Source organism: Condylura cristata, unplaced genomic scaffold (assembly GCF_000260355.1).
Source record: "Condylura cristata isolate star-nosed mole 26May11 unplaced genomic scaffold, ConCri1.0 scaffold00027, whole genome shotgun sequence".
Taxonomy (NCBI): domain Eukaryota; kingdom Metazoa; phylum Chordata; class Mammalia; order Eulipotyphla; family Talpidae; genus Condylura; species Condylura cristata.
This window is the reverse complement of record NW_004567128.1, coordinates 11297591-11318196: the sequence shown is the minus strand read 5'-3', so window position 1 is coordinate 11318196 and position 20606 is coordinate 11297591. Positions and strand designations below refer to the sequence as shown.

Sequence of the window (20606 nt, the reverse complement as noted above, 5' to 3'; positions counted from 1 at the left end):
CAAGGTCAGATTGTACATCAGGGTGGGTCCTAGTCCAGTGGCTATTGTTTCTAGAAAACAGCAGACACAAAAGGGGCGATGGTTATGTGACTATGGAAGCAGGGACTGTAGTGTTGCATGTACCAGCCCAGGAACACCAAGGATTAGCTGCTCATACAAGAAGAGAAGTAGGATACTTCTCCAGGGTTTCCAGAAGGAGAACGGCCCTGCTGACACCTTGAGCTGACTTGCAGATGTGTGAGACAAGAAGTTTCAGTTGTTCTGTGGAAGTCTGTTGCAGAAGCCGAGGTATTAATGCACTGCTAATATACTACTATACTTAGGGCCAGACAAACTCGTCAGGCCTCAGAAAATCTGGCAAGGCATGATTTAATAGTTGCTTATACAGAATATGTTTTTCAGTATATCAAATGCTCAAAATGAGTCAATACTGTGAATATGATCCTCATGAAAGGGAATGTTATGTAACGGTGTAGTACAGACTTTATAGCTCTTTACTACCTAGAAAAGTTGACAGTGGTAGGTTCATTCTGCTTGCGCTAGCGCTAGAGAGAGCACCTGAAGTACTGGTGGTTTTGGGCTCTTCACTTTATCGGAACACAAATTCTACTAGGATCAAAATCCTGAAAGCAAAGCACCACAGAAATGGCACTTTAAAATGTTGAATTTTGCTCTGTGGATTTCACCTCAATAGGAAAAGGAAGGCTAGCCTTTGTTTTGTGCTAAGAGAAGCTGAATGTAGAATTTAACAAACTCTGTATCAAAAAACACAGACACGAAAATCACAGCAGAGAACTCCAAAGACCTTTCACAGTACAAGCCCTGGTCTCCTGATAGGTAACCAATGCCTTGGCACAGATCCTTAAGACGTGCCCTTAGAGTTGTCTTCTTGTACAACCTCACGATTACGGCCTAATTTTAGGATATTTTCATCTCACGCATAAACAGGATACTGTTTTAGATAGGTTGGCAATATTCTCACGCTAATCTCCTTATCAAATCAACCATTAGTTCAGCCATAGCTGCCTTGAAACTGTAACTTACAATGATTCTAAGGGTCTTTTATTTTTTTTTTTCAGTATTTTTTCTTTCCTTGAAGGCTATAGTTCTGTATAGTATACAGGTATTGTTATAAAAGATCTTGGCCCTCCCTGGTGGCGCAGCAGGTTAAAGCACTGCACTGAGAAGCTAAAGCCACTTCCGCATGAGTTCGATTCCCGCCTGCCCCGGAGGTGACCACATGGCGTGGCAGACCTCTCCTGACCCGCCCGCTGCTCCCCTCAGCAGTGTACTTCGTAGATCTGCCTGTTCTGCTCCCCGCTCTGTCTCTGGTGAAGCCTCTCGCCGCCGCGAAGCCTCTGGCCTGTACCCCAGTTCTATATGTACAAATAAATAAATCTTTCAAAGAAAAAAAAAGATCTTAACAATTTACAAGTGAAGACAATGTGAAAAACACTAGGAGTGTCCATAAGAGGGACCAAAGTCATTTCACTGTTTTCCTTGTAAGCAGTAGCCAAGAAAGTGAGTTGTGTAAGGACATTGCCATTGTGTTCCTGGCCCGGGGGCTCACAATTTCACCACCAGTTTCTACCACAGCCCCCAGGAGTCACATGTACATGTTTTCACACCTTCACATCAAATATGGAACTGTCAAAAAAGCTAAACTTAGTTTGAAATCTTAAAGAAAAACAAAACAAATGAAAGCTTTATTTCTGGTGGATTACCTAACACAGAAGCACCTGCAGCTTAGATCATACATCATACAGATTAAGCCACCTCACAAAATCGAATCACGCCCGCAAATTAGAGATAACTAAGTCCTGCTTCTATCACCTGTGTAAAACTGGGTTCTCTATTTACTTCAAAATTGACATACACTTATAAGTTTTCACTCCTGTACTTATTTGTACTTCCTACAGAGTTTTTTTTTCATAAAAAATTTTGCATACAATCAAATTCCCATGAATCTAAGAAAACCTCACTGACTTATTTTTAAACAAGAAGAGATACCTCTAAAACCCTGGGCATAGAATTGTCCCAGCTTTTTCCCATAACTCTGGCAACATGAGCCAGAGAAGAGCCAGCTTCGCTACTCCGAATCAGTGCTGGAAAGGTCTCAAGCCAACTGCAGCCCAGGACTAAGCCAGTAGCTTGACAGTGTGAGATGACATTGGTGCAGGAAGAGTCAAGTGCTTACCCATCAAACCTGAACAGCACATCTGGAGCCCCCATTATCAAGCAATAGGAAAGTTTGGTGCTTGTGTACAAATAACCATTTACAAATGCCCATCTGTGCCCCCAATTATTAACTTTTTAAAATTTATATCGTAGACTAGCTTGTAAGTCAGGAAATAGCCTATTCATTGATAGGTTCCTTGCACCTAGCAAAGTACCTAGGATATAGTAACTGTTAGCAGTTATTAAGTAGAAGCAATATATGATTCAGATACAAAAACCCAGGATTTATAAACCAAATGAGCGAATCCTGCAAAGCCGATATTCTGGAAAACCCTCTGGTACGTACAGTAGTCCCATCCATTGTGTCACTGTTTGTGGAGTTTCTTCAGAACTATCTCTGGAGATAGTTTCTCCTTCTAAGAAAGTCCAGGAACTTTACACAAGGAATTAAAATTTTTCCACTCATCACTAGTAACTCAAAACACTGCAGAGGAGTAGGCTGATCGCCACCAGTAGGCTGATCGCCACCATCAAGGAGATGCAGCTAAGCACTGTATCCCAGTCAGGGCACTCTGCACCTCTGCTTACTTAGGAGGGCCACGTCCAAGCACCAGATCCCAGGAGCTAACCCACGAAACCTGCTCCATGGGAAGAGGAGCTGCTAACTTGACAAATGTCTGCCTAAAAGTCTAGGACAAGAACATGAAGGGAAAAAAGAGGCCACCTTGAAATAACTGTGTTAGTTTACTCATCAAAAAAGGGAAGTGATAGATAGATGCAAGATAATCTAATGAATGAAACCATTACCAGCAACATCAACTTTTACTGGAAGCTCAACCTGCTAACCATACATTTTCCTTTTACTTTCTCTTATCAAGAAAGTAATACTAAAGCTACCTGAAGTTCTAGATGTAATTCAATTCTCACTGAATTTTACTTGATGAGCTAGATGTTGAAAATGTCTCAAAGACACACAGTTTTATGAAGCAAGGTGATTCTCCTGGAGTTCACAACTGGATTGATTAGTCACACAAAATATATAGACTTCTGTTCTCTTTCTACAACTGCGGACCCAAATCTAGGCTGTGAATGATCTAAAATGAATTTGCGTCAACAGTTAATCTCCACTGTATGTTCTGTATTTAAAAAAAAAATGTGCAGGCCCTCCCTGGTGGCGCAGCGGGTTAAAGCACAGCACTGAGAATCTGAAGCCGCTTCCGCATGAGTTCGATTCCCGCCTGCCCCGGAGGTGACCACATGGCGTGGCAGACCTCTCCTGACCCGCCCGCTGCTCCCCTCAGCAGTGTACTTCGTGGATCTGCCTGTTCTGCTCCCCACTCTGTCTCTGGTGAATCCTCTCTCCCCCCCCGCATCTCTGGCCTGTACCCCAGTTCTGTATGAATAAATAAATAAATCTTTAAAAAAAAAAAAATGTGCATTCCACTATGCCAGTGACAAAAGATATACAAAATTAGTCAAGGAATATTTTAGACTTATGAAATTAGCTAAAAGTTAAATTAATGACAATGCTCAAATGTGGTGACTCATCAAATGTTGACTACAGTATTATAAGTTGGGAGCATATGAAGAAAGCTGTTTGAAGTCAGAAATCAAGACCACACTGTATTGATATACTTTGATATGCATCGTGGATAAAAATGTATCCAAATAAAATAGATGAAATCTAAAAAAAATTCCAGCAGGAAAATATTCATCAAAACTTTCTAGTAAAGGGATCATGAAAGTAGCCTAAAATGCCCAATGAGAGGAATGGGCAAAACAATTTTGCTGAAAATTGTTCTGCTTAGTTGTAACACACACAGATGCTTGACAAAAGATAAACATGACATAAAACATTATTTTTACGATGACTAAAGCAGCAAAGAGTAAGGAAACGTGTGTGTGACAATGGTGGCAGTCACTTGTGATTACTGACTTTTTGTGAAACTTTGTGAAATGGTAATTTATAATCTTAAATTAAAATAAAAAGTGATTCAAACTTAAAAACAAGGTATTTTCCTGAAACTGGCCTGCATATTAACCCTTTGGCAGTGAAGTCAAAAATTGGTTACAGAGCCCTGGTGGACTCTGTATCAAAAAACAAAATAAATACCAGGTTCCCAATTCTCTCTCCTCACAAAATGCTAACAAATTCTTAGGCCAGCTACATTTGTAAAGTGAAACATTTTAGTCCTGACTGGTGAGGTCCACTACAAACTATCATTTTACAGCTTCTCAGATAATCTGCAACTAGCTTGTTTAACTGTGGCTAGCCTAGAGTTTGGTAGATGTACCTATTCACAAAATCCTCTTTGCTCGCAAGGCCTACACACATTCCTCTCAGCACAGTTTGGGAAACGCTTGGGTCTGTGATGCTCCAAGGGAAGGGAGTGGTGGGAACACTGATACTGTGTGGAGTGGCAATGGATGGAAACTGGAATTTCAGTGACGAGCATATTGCAGTGCTTACAGATGCTGGTTTATAATGCCGTGCACCCAAAACCAATGTTGTTTCAATATACTAAAGGCAGGCAACATGACAGAGGGAAGCCATCCTTATCACCAGGAAACTGTTTCCAGAAAGTGTGTTCTCTAGCACGAATGGGCTGCCATACCCCTTGAGGTATGTACTAAGGTAGAAAAAAGGCTTGGGAACTACAAGTCTATGCCCCATGTTGAAAAAACAACAACCCCCTACAAATCAGTCCTGCAGGCTACAGGTACCAGAGGTTTGCTGGCTCTTAGGAAATGAGTTTTGATCAAATCCAAAGAGAATTTCAGTTTCTACAAGGAATGGTGTCTCTTCTCTGTAACAACAAAATGGTGATCAAAGTAAGGAAAATATACCCAATATCTACTTCCTGAGCTAAGCGACGGGCAAACAGAGCCCTCCACCCTGTCCGGCGTGTTTCTTTAGCACTCTGTGACAGTTACCTCTGGTCGAAGGGTAGCTTTCCGGCAGACTTGGCAGAGAGGTCCATTTCGAGAGAACTGAAGGGGAAGGTGCCGAGTGCGATTTCGACATGTTGGCTCCTCGCAAATCAACCAGCCCTGGAGAACCAAAAAAAGAGAGAACACCTTAGCCCTATCACCACCATCAACAAACACAAAAACCCTCTGGTTATCAAGATAGACTCACTCTATTCAAATCTTCCCTAGAGATTCTGAACAAGCTCTAGTTTACTTACTTTCATTTTCCAGATATATTCATTGATCTATTCCTTTTATATAAAATAAAATGTTAGGAAACTCACCAAACTAAAAAGAAACACACTTTTCATGCATCAAAACCTCTCCATACAAGGGTAGATGATTACACTCAGAACGTGGGCAGATGGGTTTTAGTACTTTAGTGAAAAACATCACCAGAGCCCAGAGAGACAAGTGGAAATGAATGACTTCCCTCCGCAAGGACTACTGCCCTTGGCGCCTGACTGCTGGGTCCTCCCCTTCCTTCTCTCTAAACTGGGGACAAGAATAGTGTTGACTTTATAGTGCTGTGAAGATCAAATACATCTTGAATGCTTAGAACCATTTTTGGCTTACAAGAAACAACATAAGCGATTATTTCATTTAAAATGAAAACAGATTCTGCTACACACCTGCTCAGAAGGCATAAAACTGGCTGCAGTGCTTTCGTGGACAACTTCAACTCCTGTGATTTGAAATACTTGCTGCCCACCTTCTTAGGCCTTTAGAAACCCTTTCTAATTAGCTTGTTCAGTGACTCCTTTCCTCTCTTGTTTGCATTTTCTCAAGGGATGTGGTAGTATAGAGATAGCCCCTTATCTTAACCCACCACTATGTTTGCTATAAAGCACCTGCTAACAAGGAAGACAAGGCTTTACAAATGGGGTGGCACAAAGCTCAGGTGTTCCCACCAAGGCTACAGCAAGTCCGTATTTGCAGGACTACATGTACTGTCAGGAGCATAACAAACCCCAGGCCCTTGGCTGAGGTGTGCTACAAGGGAACAAGGCGCCTGCTAAGCTACAGGGTAACCCCACCAGACCGGCAAGCAGAGACCCAACTGCCTTTGTGTCCCGGACTATACAGAGGTGGAACTTGTGATCTGGTCTTGAAGAGTTCATGGATGTTTGGTGGATGGAGAAGACAGAAAAGACAATTTAGACAAAGGGAAGAACGTGTAAGAGAATGAAAGCCAGAGAGACCTACACCGCGATACGATTAAAAAAGGGGATCAGGCCCTCCCTGGTGGCGCAGCGGGTTGGGGCACTGCACTGAGAAGCTTGGGCCACTTCCTAATGAGTTCGATCCCCGCCTGTCCCGGAGGAGAGCCACATGGCGAGGCAGACCTCTCCTGACCGCCCACTGCTCCCCTCAGCAGTGTGCTACTTCGATCTGCCTGTTCTGCACCCCACTCTGTCTCTGGTGAATCCTCTCACCTTCCGCATCTCTGGCCTGTACCCCAGTTCTGTACAAATAAATAAATCTTTAAAAAAAAAAAGGGGGATCAAAGCAGTAGAACTGAGAATGTCGCTTAATCATGTGAGGGCCTCTGGTCTGGGCCTTATTAACGTTTCCACATGGTGTTTTAGTGGCAGCTGGAGGTCTCCCTCGTTGCTGTGCTTTGCCTCCTCTTTCCTCAAAACAAACTCTTTGGAAGTAGCTGCAACCAACTGCAGTGAAAGCACCCCAAGTCACTTCTCCCAGTTCTACTTTCCACTTTCACACCCAAAGAGTCACACAGAACTCTTGGAATAAAAGAAAATATGCTGCCTATAAAGAATATGAAGTTCACCTGGCCAATACACTCATAATTTGCTGTGTTCCTACCTTTGCTCAATAGGCTAACTATTTTGATGTCCACTGTGAACTTCTCAGGCAGAGGCTCTCAAGGAATCCGTATGCATGAAGCCTTTAATCTATGCCCTCCATGATATTAAATATCGTGGGAAATAGGCCGCAGGTACAGAGCGTTAGGAAATGACTATCTAAACAGGAAAGCAAAGTCTACACATACACAGAGTACAAGCAATTCAGTATGGGCTGGCTTGAAAAGCCAACTAAGAAGGCTAAACAACACAGCCAGAATGGAATCGTGCAGCTCCTACTTAAGACAACCAGTGCCACAGCAAGGACCAGGAACCAGAATAAAGAATCAATGGCAGAGGCACAGCAACTATGTGTTCCAATTCCTAAGGCCTAGGGCCACATTTTCTATTACTTCTTAAACACAGATGCATTTACAGTTGACATACATGTTTAATGACATCTTTACGGATCCTTCAAAAGGGCTGTTAAGATTGCAGTTCACGATCTACAGAACCCCAGAATTAAAGAAAAGACAAACTTTCATTCAGCCAGCACTAGATGGGGGACGGTGCAGGGGAGAGTGGTGCTGACAGCAGCAGCTGGTGTTAAATTTCAAACGCAGTCACAAAGACTAAAGGTTGAGACTGCAGTGTTTCTGGAATGACCTAAACAGATACAGCAGTACAGACAACTGTAGGCGTGAAGCAAACGTATGAAATGAATGATGTGTGAAAAATGCTGGACTAGGCCACTCTTTTGCCCACTCTTTAAGACTTGCTCCTTGATAGCCAACAACTGAAGCTTTACACACTTGGACTCTGCATCAGTTTAACATCGTAATCACAGCTGTAAGCCACTCTATTCTAAAAACGGCGAACAGGTAAGAACTGGCATGTTTTGAGACGATAAATTATGAAATACCAGAACACTACCTGAAAGCTTAAATTATTTTTTAATTTTTAAAAGATATAATGGGCAAAAGCTGAAGTTCTCTGCAGATGTTTTTCAAATTGACTCTCAATTTACTACAACTTGGTGCCTCACTAGCTGAGCTGCCAACCAGGGAGATGTTACATTGTCACCTCACCTGTTTCTAAAGCAAACACCTAACTCTATCTCTGACAGAGTTACTGACTAAATGTCCTTTCAAATCATATGGAGAAGAGATAATATAATTTGTCTAGACTTCCTACCAGTTATAATTAACGTTAAAGAGGTCTTTTCTTCTTTGTCACCTCTCTATTCAGTACTTATTTGGGTTTGTTTGTACTTACTATCTGTTAATCTCCCCTTACAAATGACAACAATAACTAGTGCTATTATGCCTGGAAATTAAACATGCTGATGATAACTGTGTGAAGGGAACCAGGACTGAAAAAATATATTAGAAGCCTGTAACTCTTTATGCCACTTGTTTTATATTGATAATTAAGATTTTGGTCATGCTGTATTTTAAACACAGCTCTTCTACAGGGGAAATAGGCCCCAATGTATGTACTCAATACATACCCTTCACTTGCATTCAGTTTTTTCAAATACATTTTGGTTAACTCTTTATTTCCTAAAAAAAACTTTTTTTTTTCCCTTTCCAGGGGTAAAGAACCTCCAAATTCACTTTCAGGGCATGGTCACCGCCTCTCAAGGTCGGTAAGATCCGACTGTTGTCAGTATCTCTCTTTCAACAAATACTGACTGGATGTACTAACCTGCCTTTTAAGGAATATGTATTCTATTAAAACAAGCAAGCCAGGTCTTTGAAAGTATTTCATGATATGACAAAATTTACAAGGTCTCAGAGTGAATTTTGTCTCATGGGCTTTGATTAAAAACAAAGTAAGAGGAAAACAGTAATATGCTATAAATTATCTTTATCACAAGGACAAAGCTAAATTTATTTGTTACCCATGCTTGGAACATACATACATACAGCCCCAAGCTATGTTGCTAAGTCAATGGAAGAAAAAAAAAGTGCAATGTTCTGGAAATCCAAAGGTTTGAGTTTTAATGAACACTGCCAGAAACACTAAGAATTCGTCTGCTATCAAAATATGTCTTTTATTATGCAATGCCACATGTAAAGGTCAAATGGCCATAACCAACAGGAATATGGTCAAGTTTTCAGATGTCTACTTTAGCCACATTTCCAAATAAAGGTTTCAAAAGAGATGAAGGTTGCCTGTACAATAGTATGACAAATCTTTCCCCAAACACGCAAAGGTCTATCACCTGTTGCTTTAGTCTCAGATCACTAATTCCTTGAAATCATTGTGTACGAAGTTGTGTCAAATGCTGATTGGTTCTGATTGCTAAATTATATTTCTGAGGCCTCAACTGAAATGGTTTCTGTCTGCACATGCTAAAAAGGGATCAATTTTCACTTGTAACTGAGGCGTTCCTGGTAGTTGTACCTTAAACATGAACTGTCACCCATTTGAGCACATGATATTTTCAGGAGGATGCACATACAAAAGAACGGCCACACTTGGAAATGTGAATAGGAGGGAACAAAATATCTACTGAATATATGAATATAACCAATAAAATCAACATGTACAGGAGCAAATTTAGGGAAAATAATAAGGTTCCAAAGTCATAGGAGAAAAAAACCTCATGCATCAAATATATGGAGGGTGCTTCTCTATTTCCAGTCAGTCACAAGTCTACCCACTACCACCACCATTACTCAAGTCCAAACTTCAATAGATCTGCGGCCTTCCCGACTCCATTCTCCCCTGTGCAATTCAAAGATGAGCCAAATGTAGCTTCTCAAGGTCACTTTCTCCTCCAGGTCATTCACTGTCCATAGAGGATTGAGGACAAATATTGTGGTCTGGCTTTCAAAGCTTTATACCCCCGTTCTCATCATTTTCTTACACCAACATTCACCCCATCAGATTGATTTTCTCACTATTCTCACCACATCTTGCCTACCACACTCTCCAATCTGTATTTAAAATGCCCACTCCTTAAATATTGCTTCCATGGCTGACCTGTGAAATTTCCTCCAGCCTCAGGGATTTCTCTGTCAATCCCAGATGTCACACAGCACACACTGCTTTACCATGTCTCCAACGATCTTGTATTACTTCTCTTACAGGATCGTCAAGCCCCTGGGGAAGCTGGTTTGGAGCTGGCAGTGACTTCCCATATCTCTAGCATGAAAGTTCCCATTCATTTACAACTACAGAGTTGCGGTTATGAAATTTGGCCCAGAGTGGGGTTTCAACCCTCCCATCTACTAAAGGGCAATTTTGCGTAAGACATAACTCTCTCTCTCTGAGCCTTGATTTCCTTATATATAAAAGAGGGCATATTATTTACCCATATAGATGTGTTTAAAATCAAATAAGCCCATACAAATCTCCAGTAAATGTAAAATATTTTTATGATTCTACATCTGTGCTGGACCACAGCGACTGGCACTATTAAAGGTACACTACTGTAACCAGGAAAGACACTGATCAGTTTCTACCTGGGGATACCCCAAAATGGAGAACTATAATAATGTGGTTAACTGATAAGATTAAGCAGAGCGACTTTCAATTTGGTTGCAAAAGAGTACAACTAGACCGTGAGTATTAGTGAAACTTTCATGGTTTTGTTCTGATAAAACTAAGCTGAATTTGAAGATAGAAATGTTAGGATAGACAGCAAGGGAAGAGGTGGTAGCTTCCTAAGGGGATTCAGAAGAGATTCTTAAGAAACAAAAGCCAAGCACCTCAGCGATGTATGATTTAGTTTGAACTGTAATGGCCCTTAAGCAGTACAGGTCACTGGGCGAGGTTTGCCAGCATTATATCAGAGTTCATTATATCACTATTAGTTTTCAGTAATGACCAATAACTGCTCCTTTCCCCAAACTATATGCACTTTGAGAATGGCAGACACTCTTTTCACCCAAAACCATTTATAAATATTCTGGGGTTCCCTCACAGTCACATTTTTCTGTCACAGAATTATCCCCAGTATAAAATGGGTCTTCTTATAGATAGTGCACAGTATGGGCCCACAGCTGCTTTTGAAGAATGACATGTTGTGATTTGGGATTTCCAGAAATATCAGAAAACAAATTGCTTTCTGACCCACATTTGCACCCAAAACTGGGAAAAAATTTTCCTAAGATCTCCAGGGTAAGTTTTAACAGGAACGTAATTTTGCTTTTAAAGTTAAATCTTCTACACTGTAGCACGCTGGCATGTCAAAGAGTGATTATTAAGTCACAGAGAGGTGCCAGGGAAGGAGATGAAAGAGCAAATCAGGAAAAAATACACATAAAAAAACGATTCAGGCAAGTTAATATAAAAAATATTTTTAACAAAATTATCAAGCAAAACAGAAGTGGAAAGTGCCTCGTCGGTCAATGTAAGAATTTTAAATATTATTAAAATTGATTTTTAAAGTAAGACATCTTTTTAAACGAACAGTCACATGTCATTTCATCCAAGTTATTTGAAACTTATTGATCTTATCATTTGTGCGAAGGCCAGACTCTGCCATCAGTTTGCTGAGAGGATAATGGAGCACTCCCAACCTGTTATGATAGGTTAGATGCAAACTGTGGCCCTCGTTTAAACACGCAGAATAGCACTACACGTGGACAAATTCCAGCCTCGGCAACTGTATATTACATGACAAATTAGCAAGTTGTTCTGCTTTGCCTCACATCAAATCCAATACCACAGCCTTGTTATTTTAATTTGCAATCAGAGGTTGAGCATCAGAAGATATACCTGAGATACATTAAAGAGTCCCAATGTGAGTCATCTTCTCCTGCTATACTGTGAGCAGAGAAAGCCAACAATTACTAGCAATTTTATTTTACCACTATAGGACAATACTAGCACAGTTAAAATTGTCTCCATGCAAGCCACCAGAGAAATTATATTTAAAATGACATTATATGGAAAATTACATTTTGGGGAGAAAAAGTTCAATGGAGGACATGGATCTTTCTGTATGGGCAGCTAAAAAAAAAAAAAGGCTCTTAGTATATTCAAGCCTGTTCTATAAAATACTCTCCTATTCATCCAACTCAAAAGCAAGCTACATTCTTAGGCTATAATAGGTCACAACTAAGTACACAGTACCTTGCTTCAGGAATAATATTGCTTTGTCTGTCAACTGTCAACAAAGCACAAAGAGCTCGTGCAACCCAGCCATGTACTGTGGATGCTAGAAATCTAACAAAATCCAAATAGTAAGAAACAAGATTTCATAGCCACCCTGCTTGCACTTTATACGAGAAACTGAAAGCATTTTCCTCTCCACATTCCATTAATCTCTATTGTATTACAAATCTTTTCATGAAAGACGTTTCCCCCCTTGTGAAGCTTCAAGTGACTTGGGGATGTAATATTCCAACCACAGTGCATGTCTGACTTTCCAAAATGAATGGTAAATAAATGGACGTGTCAGTTAGGGCAAGCAGTCATCTCAATAAGGAAAAGGAAGAAGGAATCAATGGAACGAGATGGTAAAATGGCCAGTCTGGTGCTTACATTAATATTTTAGTGATAAAGCTTCTAAGAAAAATTGCTCATTACTTTTCCACCATTCCTGCCTCTCAAGTCTTCACTCTTGAAAAAACAGCCCCTTTGCTGTGTATACACTAGCAAGTACACTTCAAATGTAAACACAAGGTTTAGTTTCATCAATATGTACACAGAAAAAAGACTGGAAGGAAACACTGTAAAATGTCATCACTAGTTATCTCTAGGTGCTTCTTTGGTAGTTTCTAAACTTTTGACAAGCATCTATTCCTTTTATAATCAGAAAACATGTTATGGGGGGATGAGGCACTTTTGCCAAGGGCTTGCAATAGAATAGCTTTACAATGTACACAACTAAAAAAAACTCTTCACTAGAGCATTTATTTGGGTGGTGCCAAGACAAGACTGCCAGGGAATGCACTCATGATGAAGAAAGAAACATAGAAGTTTTTCTGCTTCAACTTAATTTTTTACTAATTCAGAAGTGTCAAAAATAGGTCAACTGAAACACCTAGGGAGTTCTCAGGTGGGAAGGGGCAGGGCATGTATCACTAGAATTAGAAACATTTACTAAACTAAGCTACCCACCGAAATGTACAGTCCAACGGAATACGATTCAAGTACTTTTCTTTATGATATTGGATCTCTGAAGATAAGTAATAAGCCAGTGAAAGAGGTGCTTTGTTCCCAAGGCCCCTCCCCTGCCTTTATTTGGTGTCTTAAAGGGATCAGCTCAGATGTCCAGGATAAAAATCAAATTAAAAAGTTCAATCAGGAGAGCATGCCTAGAACCGTATTTATTGCCAGTTGAGTTTCTTTTCTTTGCCCAAATTTAGTTAAAAGTAACTTTATTGTGTGTTTGTTTGTAAGCTAGTATTGGCTGGCATGGCTGGGTAGGGTATGCCTGTGGGCAACAAACAACAAGTGTTAAAACTGAAATATCCATGCAATGCCTCAAAGGGCATCTTAAAATCAGAAGGGAGTTCAGGACATCACCAGGCAATGTTTGTTCATTTAACTTTAATTATTTTCTCCTTGAGAATGGTACTAATGAAACTGAATATCTTTCATGGTTTCGAAGGGCCGACTGAATAGTCTGTAAACAGAACTAAGGGTAGACAAGGGATCTGGCTGAGCCTGGGGGTTGCTAGGCGATGTAGAATGTAAACCCACAAACTTGTTAAGGTTTGCTTTGCTTTCATTCCACTTTCACACACTCTCAAAAGTTTTGAGAATTGATTTTTCAGGTGGCCTGAAAAAAAAGAAAAACAAGAACTCCCCTTCCCTCTCTGAAATTCTCTCCCCCAAATACTCTGCCAGACCCAGAAGTGATGAAATCCACCAGACTTCTGGCAGTAACCTGGGAAACTTGGTTTTCTATAAATGCAGCATCACTGTAGTTGATGAATGCCCATGATTTAGGAAGCAAATTCACAAAGGTGCATTTTTGAATTTTTACAAAATACTTTCAGTATTTTCTTCAACTTTGGGCAAAATTACAATTACCTTCCAGAATGGAGAATGTGATCAGTTGGGAGGATGTGGGACATAAAACCCAAAACCCCATGGTGACACCCTGGCGTGGATTAGGATTGTGACAAACCTTTCACTTCAGCCACTTGCGGCTCTCTCCACGCCTAACCAAGTCTGACTGCCTGTGAGTCTTCTCCCTCCTCCCCCCTCCCCCAAGCTCCTTTTTAAGTAGCTGATCAGAGATTGTCCAGTAAGAGCACTTTATTAGATCATCAGCCAGAGGGGTTCACAAGTACCGAGAGCAATGGGCTCAAATGCGGCACATCAGTTTTAATAGACCAGGGGCTACTAGTAAACTGCAGATACTGCTGAGAACTTTCCATGCACTGAACTCTTGAAAAAGCACCGTCTCTCCAGCTTAAATGCAGCTGCCTCTTTCAATGCCGCAAATGGGTAAATTTGACAAAAAAGCCACCATTAAGACTACATGAAAGGCTCAAGACAACATCCTTTCAATGCTTTGTACTTCAGTAATCAGATGTACTTACTCACCCCCTCCCCCAAACCCGATCAAGAACTATTTCTGAATGGTAGGAAATAATTCCACTTTGTACATCTTTTAGTTAATCAAGACTTTCTATTCAGCAATTTGACCTTTTGTTCAAAACAGGATTATCAGTTTTTTCGCCAGTTACCAAGGGCGACTCGCATGGTGAACATAATTGCAATAATTTGCAAAACACCATGGCAACCCACATTACAACTAGGTAAATACTGGGCTTTTGTGCTACATTGTTATTTTCAGAGATGCTGAAGTCAAAGAACGAATGACAAATGAACACAAAATTTATATTTGCTTTGTCTCAAAAGAGAAGAAAATTGATAACAAGAATTGGGGGGAAACCGACTACAGCTGTAATTTCTAACTTGATTAATTAGGATGGTAACAGTCCTTAACAGTATATTCAACAAACAGCCCTGACTTCGTCTCCCCACCCACCTCTCTCTATACCACTACCACTATACCCCCACCCCAGACAAATTTTTTCAGCTTGGAGAACAAACACCCCCATTTGCTCTTTTCTTCAACTTAATGGAATCCTTAATTGCAGAATATTGTTCTCCTGCTCTTCACGGCAATGAAAACGGAGAGAAAGGAAGAGAGTGCCAGGGCAGGCAGGCAGCTACAGTCATTCTTCTCCTGCCTCTTTTGGACACCCAAGGCCCAATGATGAGACGGCATTTTTCTGGTATCAGCAGCTGTTTCGTAGCAGACAATAAAGTCAAAAGTATGTAGCTTTGCAGAAAAGCCACTTCTTCTCTCTTGGCAAGACAAGGTAAGTCCACACACCGAGATGGAGTTTCCTAACTTAAATGTAAGCACATGAGATGAGAGAATAATGATAATTGTAAAGACCATACCTTTTTCCGGTAAAAAAAAAAACAAAACTATTAAGTGTGGTTTTGTCCAACAAGCTGTTGAAATGCATGTGTTTATTACTATTTAAGGAAGATGTTCAACAATACCACCAATGTGCCGAAAACCACTTTGCATTCAGAGCCCACAATTTGTAAAACAAGCTAGAAATATAAAGTTCAAAATTAATACAAAAATCAAAATAGTGTTGTCAGTAAATAAACATGGTCTCACAAAAAGTGAATGTAATCTTTTCTAGAATAAATGCTGATTAGAAAAGTTTATACCGGCATTCTTTTACTGAGCTGTGAAAGGCAAGTTCTATTTGATAATTTAAAAACCTGGGTTTTCTTAGAGTCACAAATTCTGTTATAATGCCTAGCTTTGGGTAAATTCTCACAACTGACTTTTGCATGTTAAATGTAGTATTTGAGAAGGAGGAAAGAAAATACACACAGGGAAGACTGCAGAAGTTCTGCTGCCCGCATCGCAACAAACAAGCAGCCCCAGACGCTTGTCAGCACAGCCAGCCTGCTTCCCCCACCTGCCTCCCAGTAAGACAGAGCAAGAGGAGCCTCGGATGAGCTGCCTGTTTCTCCTAACTGGGGAAAAAAAAAAAAACTGATCCTGATACTCCAGTGGGTCCATTCTTATTTTGCCAGAGGTGCGAACTCCAGACAGACTCTGGTCTTCAGCTTAGAGAAATCACAATATAACATTCTGCAGAATATGCCTCCGAAATTACAAGATACTGTGATTTCTCCCTAGGAGTAGAAATCAAAAGAATGTCACATACCAGCTCCTTGTCAGGCAGTGACAACCTCTTTACCCTTGGAAAATGTATTTTATTTTCTGCCTTAGTTCATTCTGAATTTACTAACATGTATTGAGCGCATTCTTATCAAAAGTCTACATGTTAAGAGGAATGTACTCTTTAATCCCAAATGATAAGGGGTTGAACAAGCCTGCAGTACTTTTCAATAACATAGAATTGACAACAGATCATAAAGTGGGCCCCAAGTCCCTGTGACACTTGAACTTCTTTGAGAAATCACTTATAGGGAAATGAGTTATTTTAGAATTGATCTGAAATTTCTTAGAACATTTTACCTGTATACTTTTCCCCTCCTTGACCAAACTTTGCTGACTTCTGTTACGGTTTTCCTTTCCTTTTCTCCCCTTCCCCTCCTTTTTGCCAACTGGATAGAATGCTTCTTGATTTCTATTTGTGAAATGCAAAATCCACCCCCTTTAATGCTGACAAATTACCCAAATCTTTATAAAGCAGTTACAGCAAATCCTAGCAGGCACACGACATTCCGACTCCCTCTCCATCCCTGCGACCAACACAGGCTAGAAGGTGGACCTTAATGTGAACCCCCGGCTAGAAGGTGGACCTTAATGTGAACCTCCTGAATTCTTCTGCTCTAGATTTTCAACTCTGGCTGCACACTGGCCCTGCAAGGTAAATGTCACAATGCAGGCCACTGGGTACCACACCAGCATTAATGCTCCAGTAGCTTCTGGGGTAGGACCCGGGAGTCTGCAGCTCTGACCAGTTCTTAGGTGCCACTACTGCTGTGTCTTGGGACCACATTTTGAGAAGCACCAGTCTGGAGTACAAAATAGGCATTGAGATTTGAAAAAGCTCCCAAAGTGATTCTACAGTGTGGCCAAGGTTGAGAAGCACTGCTGTAAATTATGCTCCTTAGCCAAAGAGAGCTATTGGTTATTATCGTCTGAACAATGAACTTTATCAAATAGAGAAGCCCACTTTTTCTCCGTCAGTAGATGCAGTTCTCTCATTTCCTTGTCCCAAGTTCTTCGTTCAGCATTAGAAATTAGCAAAGTCTCAAACTTAACTGAATTCTATAAAAAAAACTTACCAATTCTTGCAGGGCTTACATGCTGTACGTAGTAGCTTAGTAATACTTTTCCTTTAAACAAACCAATAAACAAACTTACTCTAACAATAACCATACAGTGTGTTCACTTAGGAGCAGAGAATTTTAAGAGTGCTGGTGAAAAAGTATCTACAAAAGCCATTAAAACTATGTTTATTTGCTTTGACAAAGAATATGAAATATGTTTGAATTTTAAAATTGGAAGGGACAAAAGAAAGCACTGATCTAGTCCACCATATTCTATCTGAAAAAAATGAGGTTCAGGAAAAAGTAACTACCTTGTCCACTGTGACAGCCATAGGCTGCAGGGCCACTGTGCTTCTGAACTCTGGGCCGGCACTGGTAACACTCTCCAGTACTAGTAACATTCTACACATAGTCTTAAGGCATGAACCAGTAGTGTCATGTGGCTGTTGGATACTTGAAATGTGGCTAGCCCAAACTGAGATATGCTACATACAGAGTGAAACAGAAAACAAATTCCAAACACCTGGCTCAAGGAGAACGCATCACCGTACGAACATTATGGAGGCAATATTTTGGATCTATTGGGTTAAATATAAATATAACTGGCTCCTCCCTTGTTTTTAAAAATACAAAAGGAAATACATCAAATACATCATTCAAAGCTTGCTTTTTTGCACTTTAGGGGAAATTATACCCTATCAGTACATTGAGACCAGCAGTGTTATTTTTAATGGCTACACAGAATGAGTATAATAATTCAATGAGCCGTCTTCTGATCAACCACTAGCTTGTTTTCAGTCTCCTAGTATAACCAAGGATGTCACAAGGACTATCCTTGTACAGTACCTGGGACAATTATCTGCAAATATTCTACAACTGTAAAGGGAGATAGCCAATTTGGATTGCAAAGCCAAGTGGTATGTTCGTCTACAATTTTAACAGATGCCACTAAACTGATGCCCAAGGAGGATGTGCCAGTTTTCGCACTCACCCACAGTACATGTGATGTCTCCTTCCCCCTATCCTTTTGTCTACACTATGAAATTGGAACTCAGGAGTCGTGTCATTCTGAGAGGTGAAAGATGGTGTGGGTCCAGACTTCGGACAATAAGAGTAATGTTTAATGTCTATATCTGTATGCATAAGCCATTTGCATTTCCATCTTAGGAAATGCCTGCTCCTCTTCTTCACTCATTTGTCTACTAGGTTGCTGGTCCTTTGCTCCTGGATTTTCAAGAGTGCTTTATTTGTGAAGAAAATAAGCCCTTTGTTACGTGGGCTGTAAACATTTCCCCCGGTACATCATTCTTCTTTTAACTTTATAGCATACGCATCTATTTGCCCTGTAAAGATTTATTTTTTTTTATTTGAGGAAAACTTGATAGTTTCCCTTTTGGGGTTGTGAGTTTTGTGTTGTTTCAGAAAGTTTTCAACTCCAAGATTAAAGTAACTTTTACTTTAATTGCTTCACTTTCTAAGTTTCAGGTTTTGATCCAACTGGAATTTGTTTTAAAGTATGAAGGAAGGAATTCAACTTTCTTTTTTCCCCCCAGATGACTATTCCAAACAGATATTTACAATACTCAATACAATGCAACGTTTAGGTCTCTTTTTGGATTTCTGTATCAGTTCCGCTAAAATTAGGAGAGCACCAGAATTTTTAATAGCTGGCAGGTTATTTTCTTAGGGAGACATTTCCTATGAAATTTAAAAAAACCCAGGAAGCTTTAAATCAGTGGATAAACTTAAGAGAACAATCCTCAACATGCTGTTCAGCCCTAATCAAGAATAGGATACGTCTCTATACTCTCAAGTCTTAAAGACCTTCAGTAGCATTTTAAAGTTTTCTTCATATACATATCCAACACATTTCCTTTTATTACCAGGTAGTTGATCTCTGTAGTCGTTACTACTTATGGTATCCAGTTTTTTCATTTTATTTTCTAACAGGATATTGTTTATATAGCTCAAAGCTACTGACTTTTAAAAATTATTTTTGTAACTAGTGACCTTACAAAACACTCTGTCTATGATAGTCCTTTTTTGTTGGTTTTCTAAGTTTACAGATTTAAAAATAACAGTAACTTCCCTCTTCCCCTTCTAATTTTAATATGCTGTTTCTTTTTCTTGTCTAATAATAATAGCCAATATGTTCAAAACTTGCTATATATAATACTTCCATAGGGCTGCCATGAGCATCAGATTTCCTAAAATTCTGGTGGACCCCAAAACTAAGCTACTGAAGGGTCTCTGCAACTGAAAAAAAAAAAAAAAACTGTACTAAAATCTCTGTAGACATCTGAACCAGAATGCCTAAAATCAACACTGGGCCTGAATTAATTTTTAACAGCTTCCTCGTCTGACACAGTGTCATTTAGCCACTCCCCAGGCTGCGCATCCATGAAGTACTTCCCACCTTTGGAAGCCTCTGTCTCTCTCACAGTGAAAAGTGTCGCACCAGGCCAGATGGCTCTATGGTCTATTCTTGCACAAGAATCCTCGAGTTCTACAGTGCAACTGAAAAACACAAACTACGAGCACGAGGCTCCACATTAGCCTTCACCTGTAATTGAGATTAAGCGCATATACATAAACTCCTATTGGTGAAATAGTTCCTCTTACTAGATTGATCTCATGAGTCTACCACTACTACATGAGGGTTTCATGTTATCAATATATCACTCAATTGCTCCTAACTGAGTGGTTCTCTTCAGTGAACGTTCAAGAAGAGCAGTTCTCAAAGAGTGGTTTCTGGGTGATCAGTACAGATCAACATCGCCCAGAAATGAGTGTTAGAGATGGAAATTCTCAGAACCCACTCCCAGAGAATGAAACACGCCAGAGGTAGCCAGGAGTTGTGTTTTAGCAAGTCTTCCATGGTGTGGCTGTGACAAATGGTCACATGTTTATACAGTAATGCTGACTAAATAAATACAACCCTCAAGGCTAAAAGGCACATTCTAGTAACTTGTGAGCACAGAAACCAGGCTGAGGTAGAACATTAGAAAGAAGATTATATATTTGTATGATCAGTCATAAATTCTGACATTTGCCTGTTAATGTTATCCCTCTTTGAAAGCCCAAAATACTCTTATGTCCTTGAGAATATTCAGATTACTAAGGTTTTGAATATCTACCCCAGGGCCAACAATTTTTAAATCACAAGAAGGATAAGGAAAGAATCCCTGAAGAAAATATCATCCACCTGTAGCAGATGTTTTAATGTCCCACTGAAACAGATTCAAGGAGAAATTCTTAAGATTCAGTTCTCCAGCTCTCTGACCTTGTCTGAATCCTCTAACTAGCCCCAGAATCTATTTTTAGTCCTCTTCTAGCTGCAGCAAGTTTCATCTGCCTTCCCACCACTTGCATGTCTGCTACCCTATTTCTGACTCCATTTTG

At 40.1% G+C, this 20606-nt stretch overlaps 1 protein-coding gene across 1 annotated transcript in view; it reads right to left on the bottom strand.

Annotated features, from left to right (window-relative positions):
- The window catches only part of POLA1 (polymerase (DNA directed), alpha 1, catalytic subunit), a 254690-nt gene that overhangs the window by 84570 nt on the left and 149514 nt on the right, over positions 1 to 20606 (bottom strand). The window contains exon 35 of the mRNA XM_012730398.1: positions 5113 to 5229. Coding sequence (XP_012585852.1) covers positions 5113 to 5229 — 117 coding nt within the window. The remainder of the gene's footprint in view (positions 1 to 5112; positions 5230 to 20606) is intronic.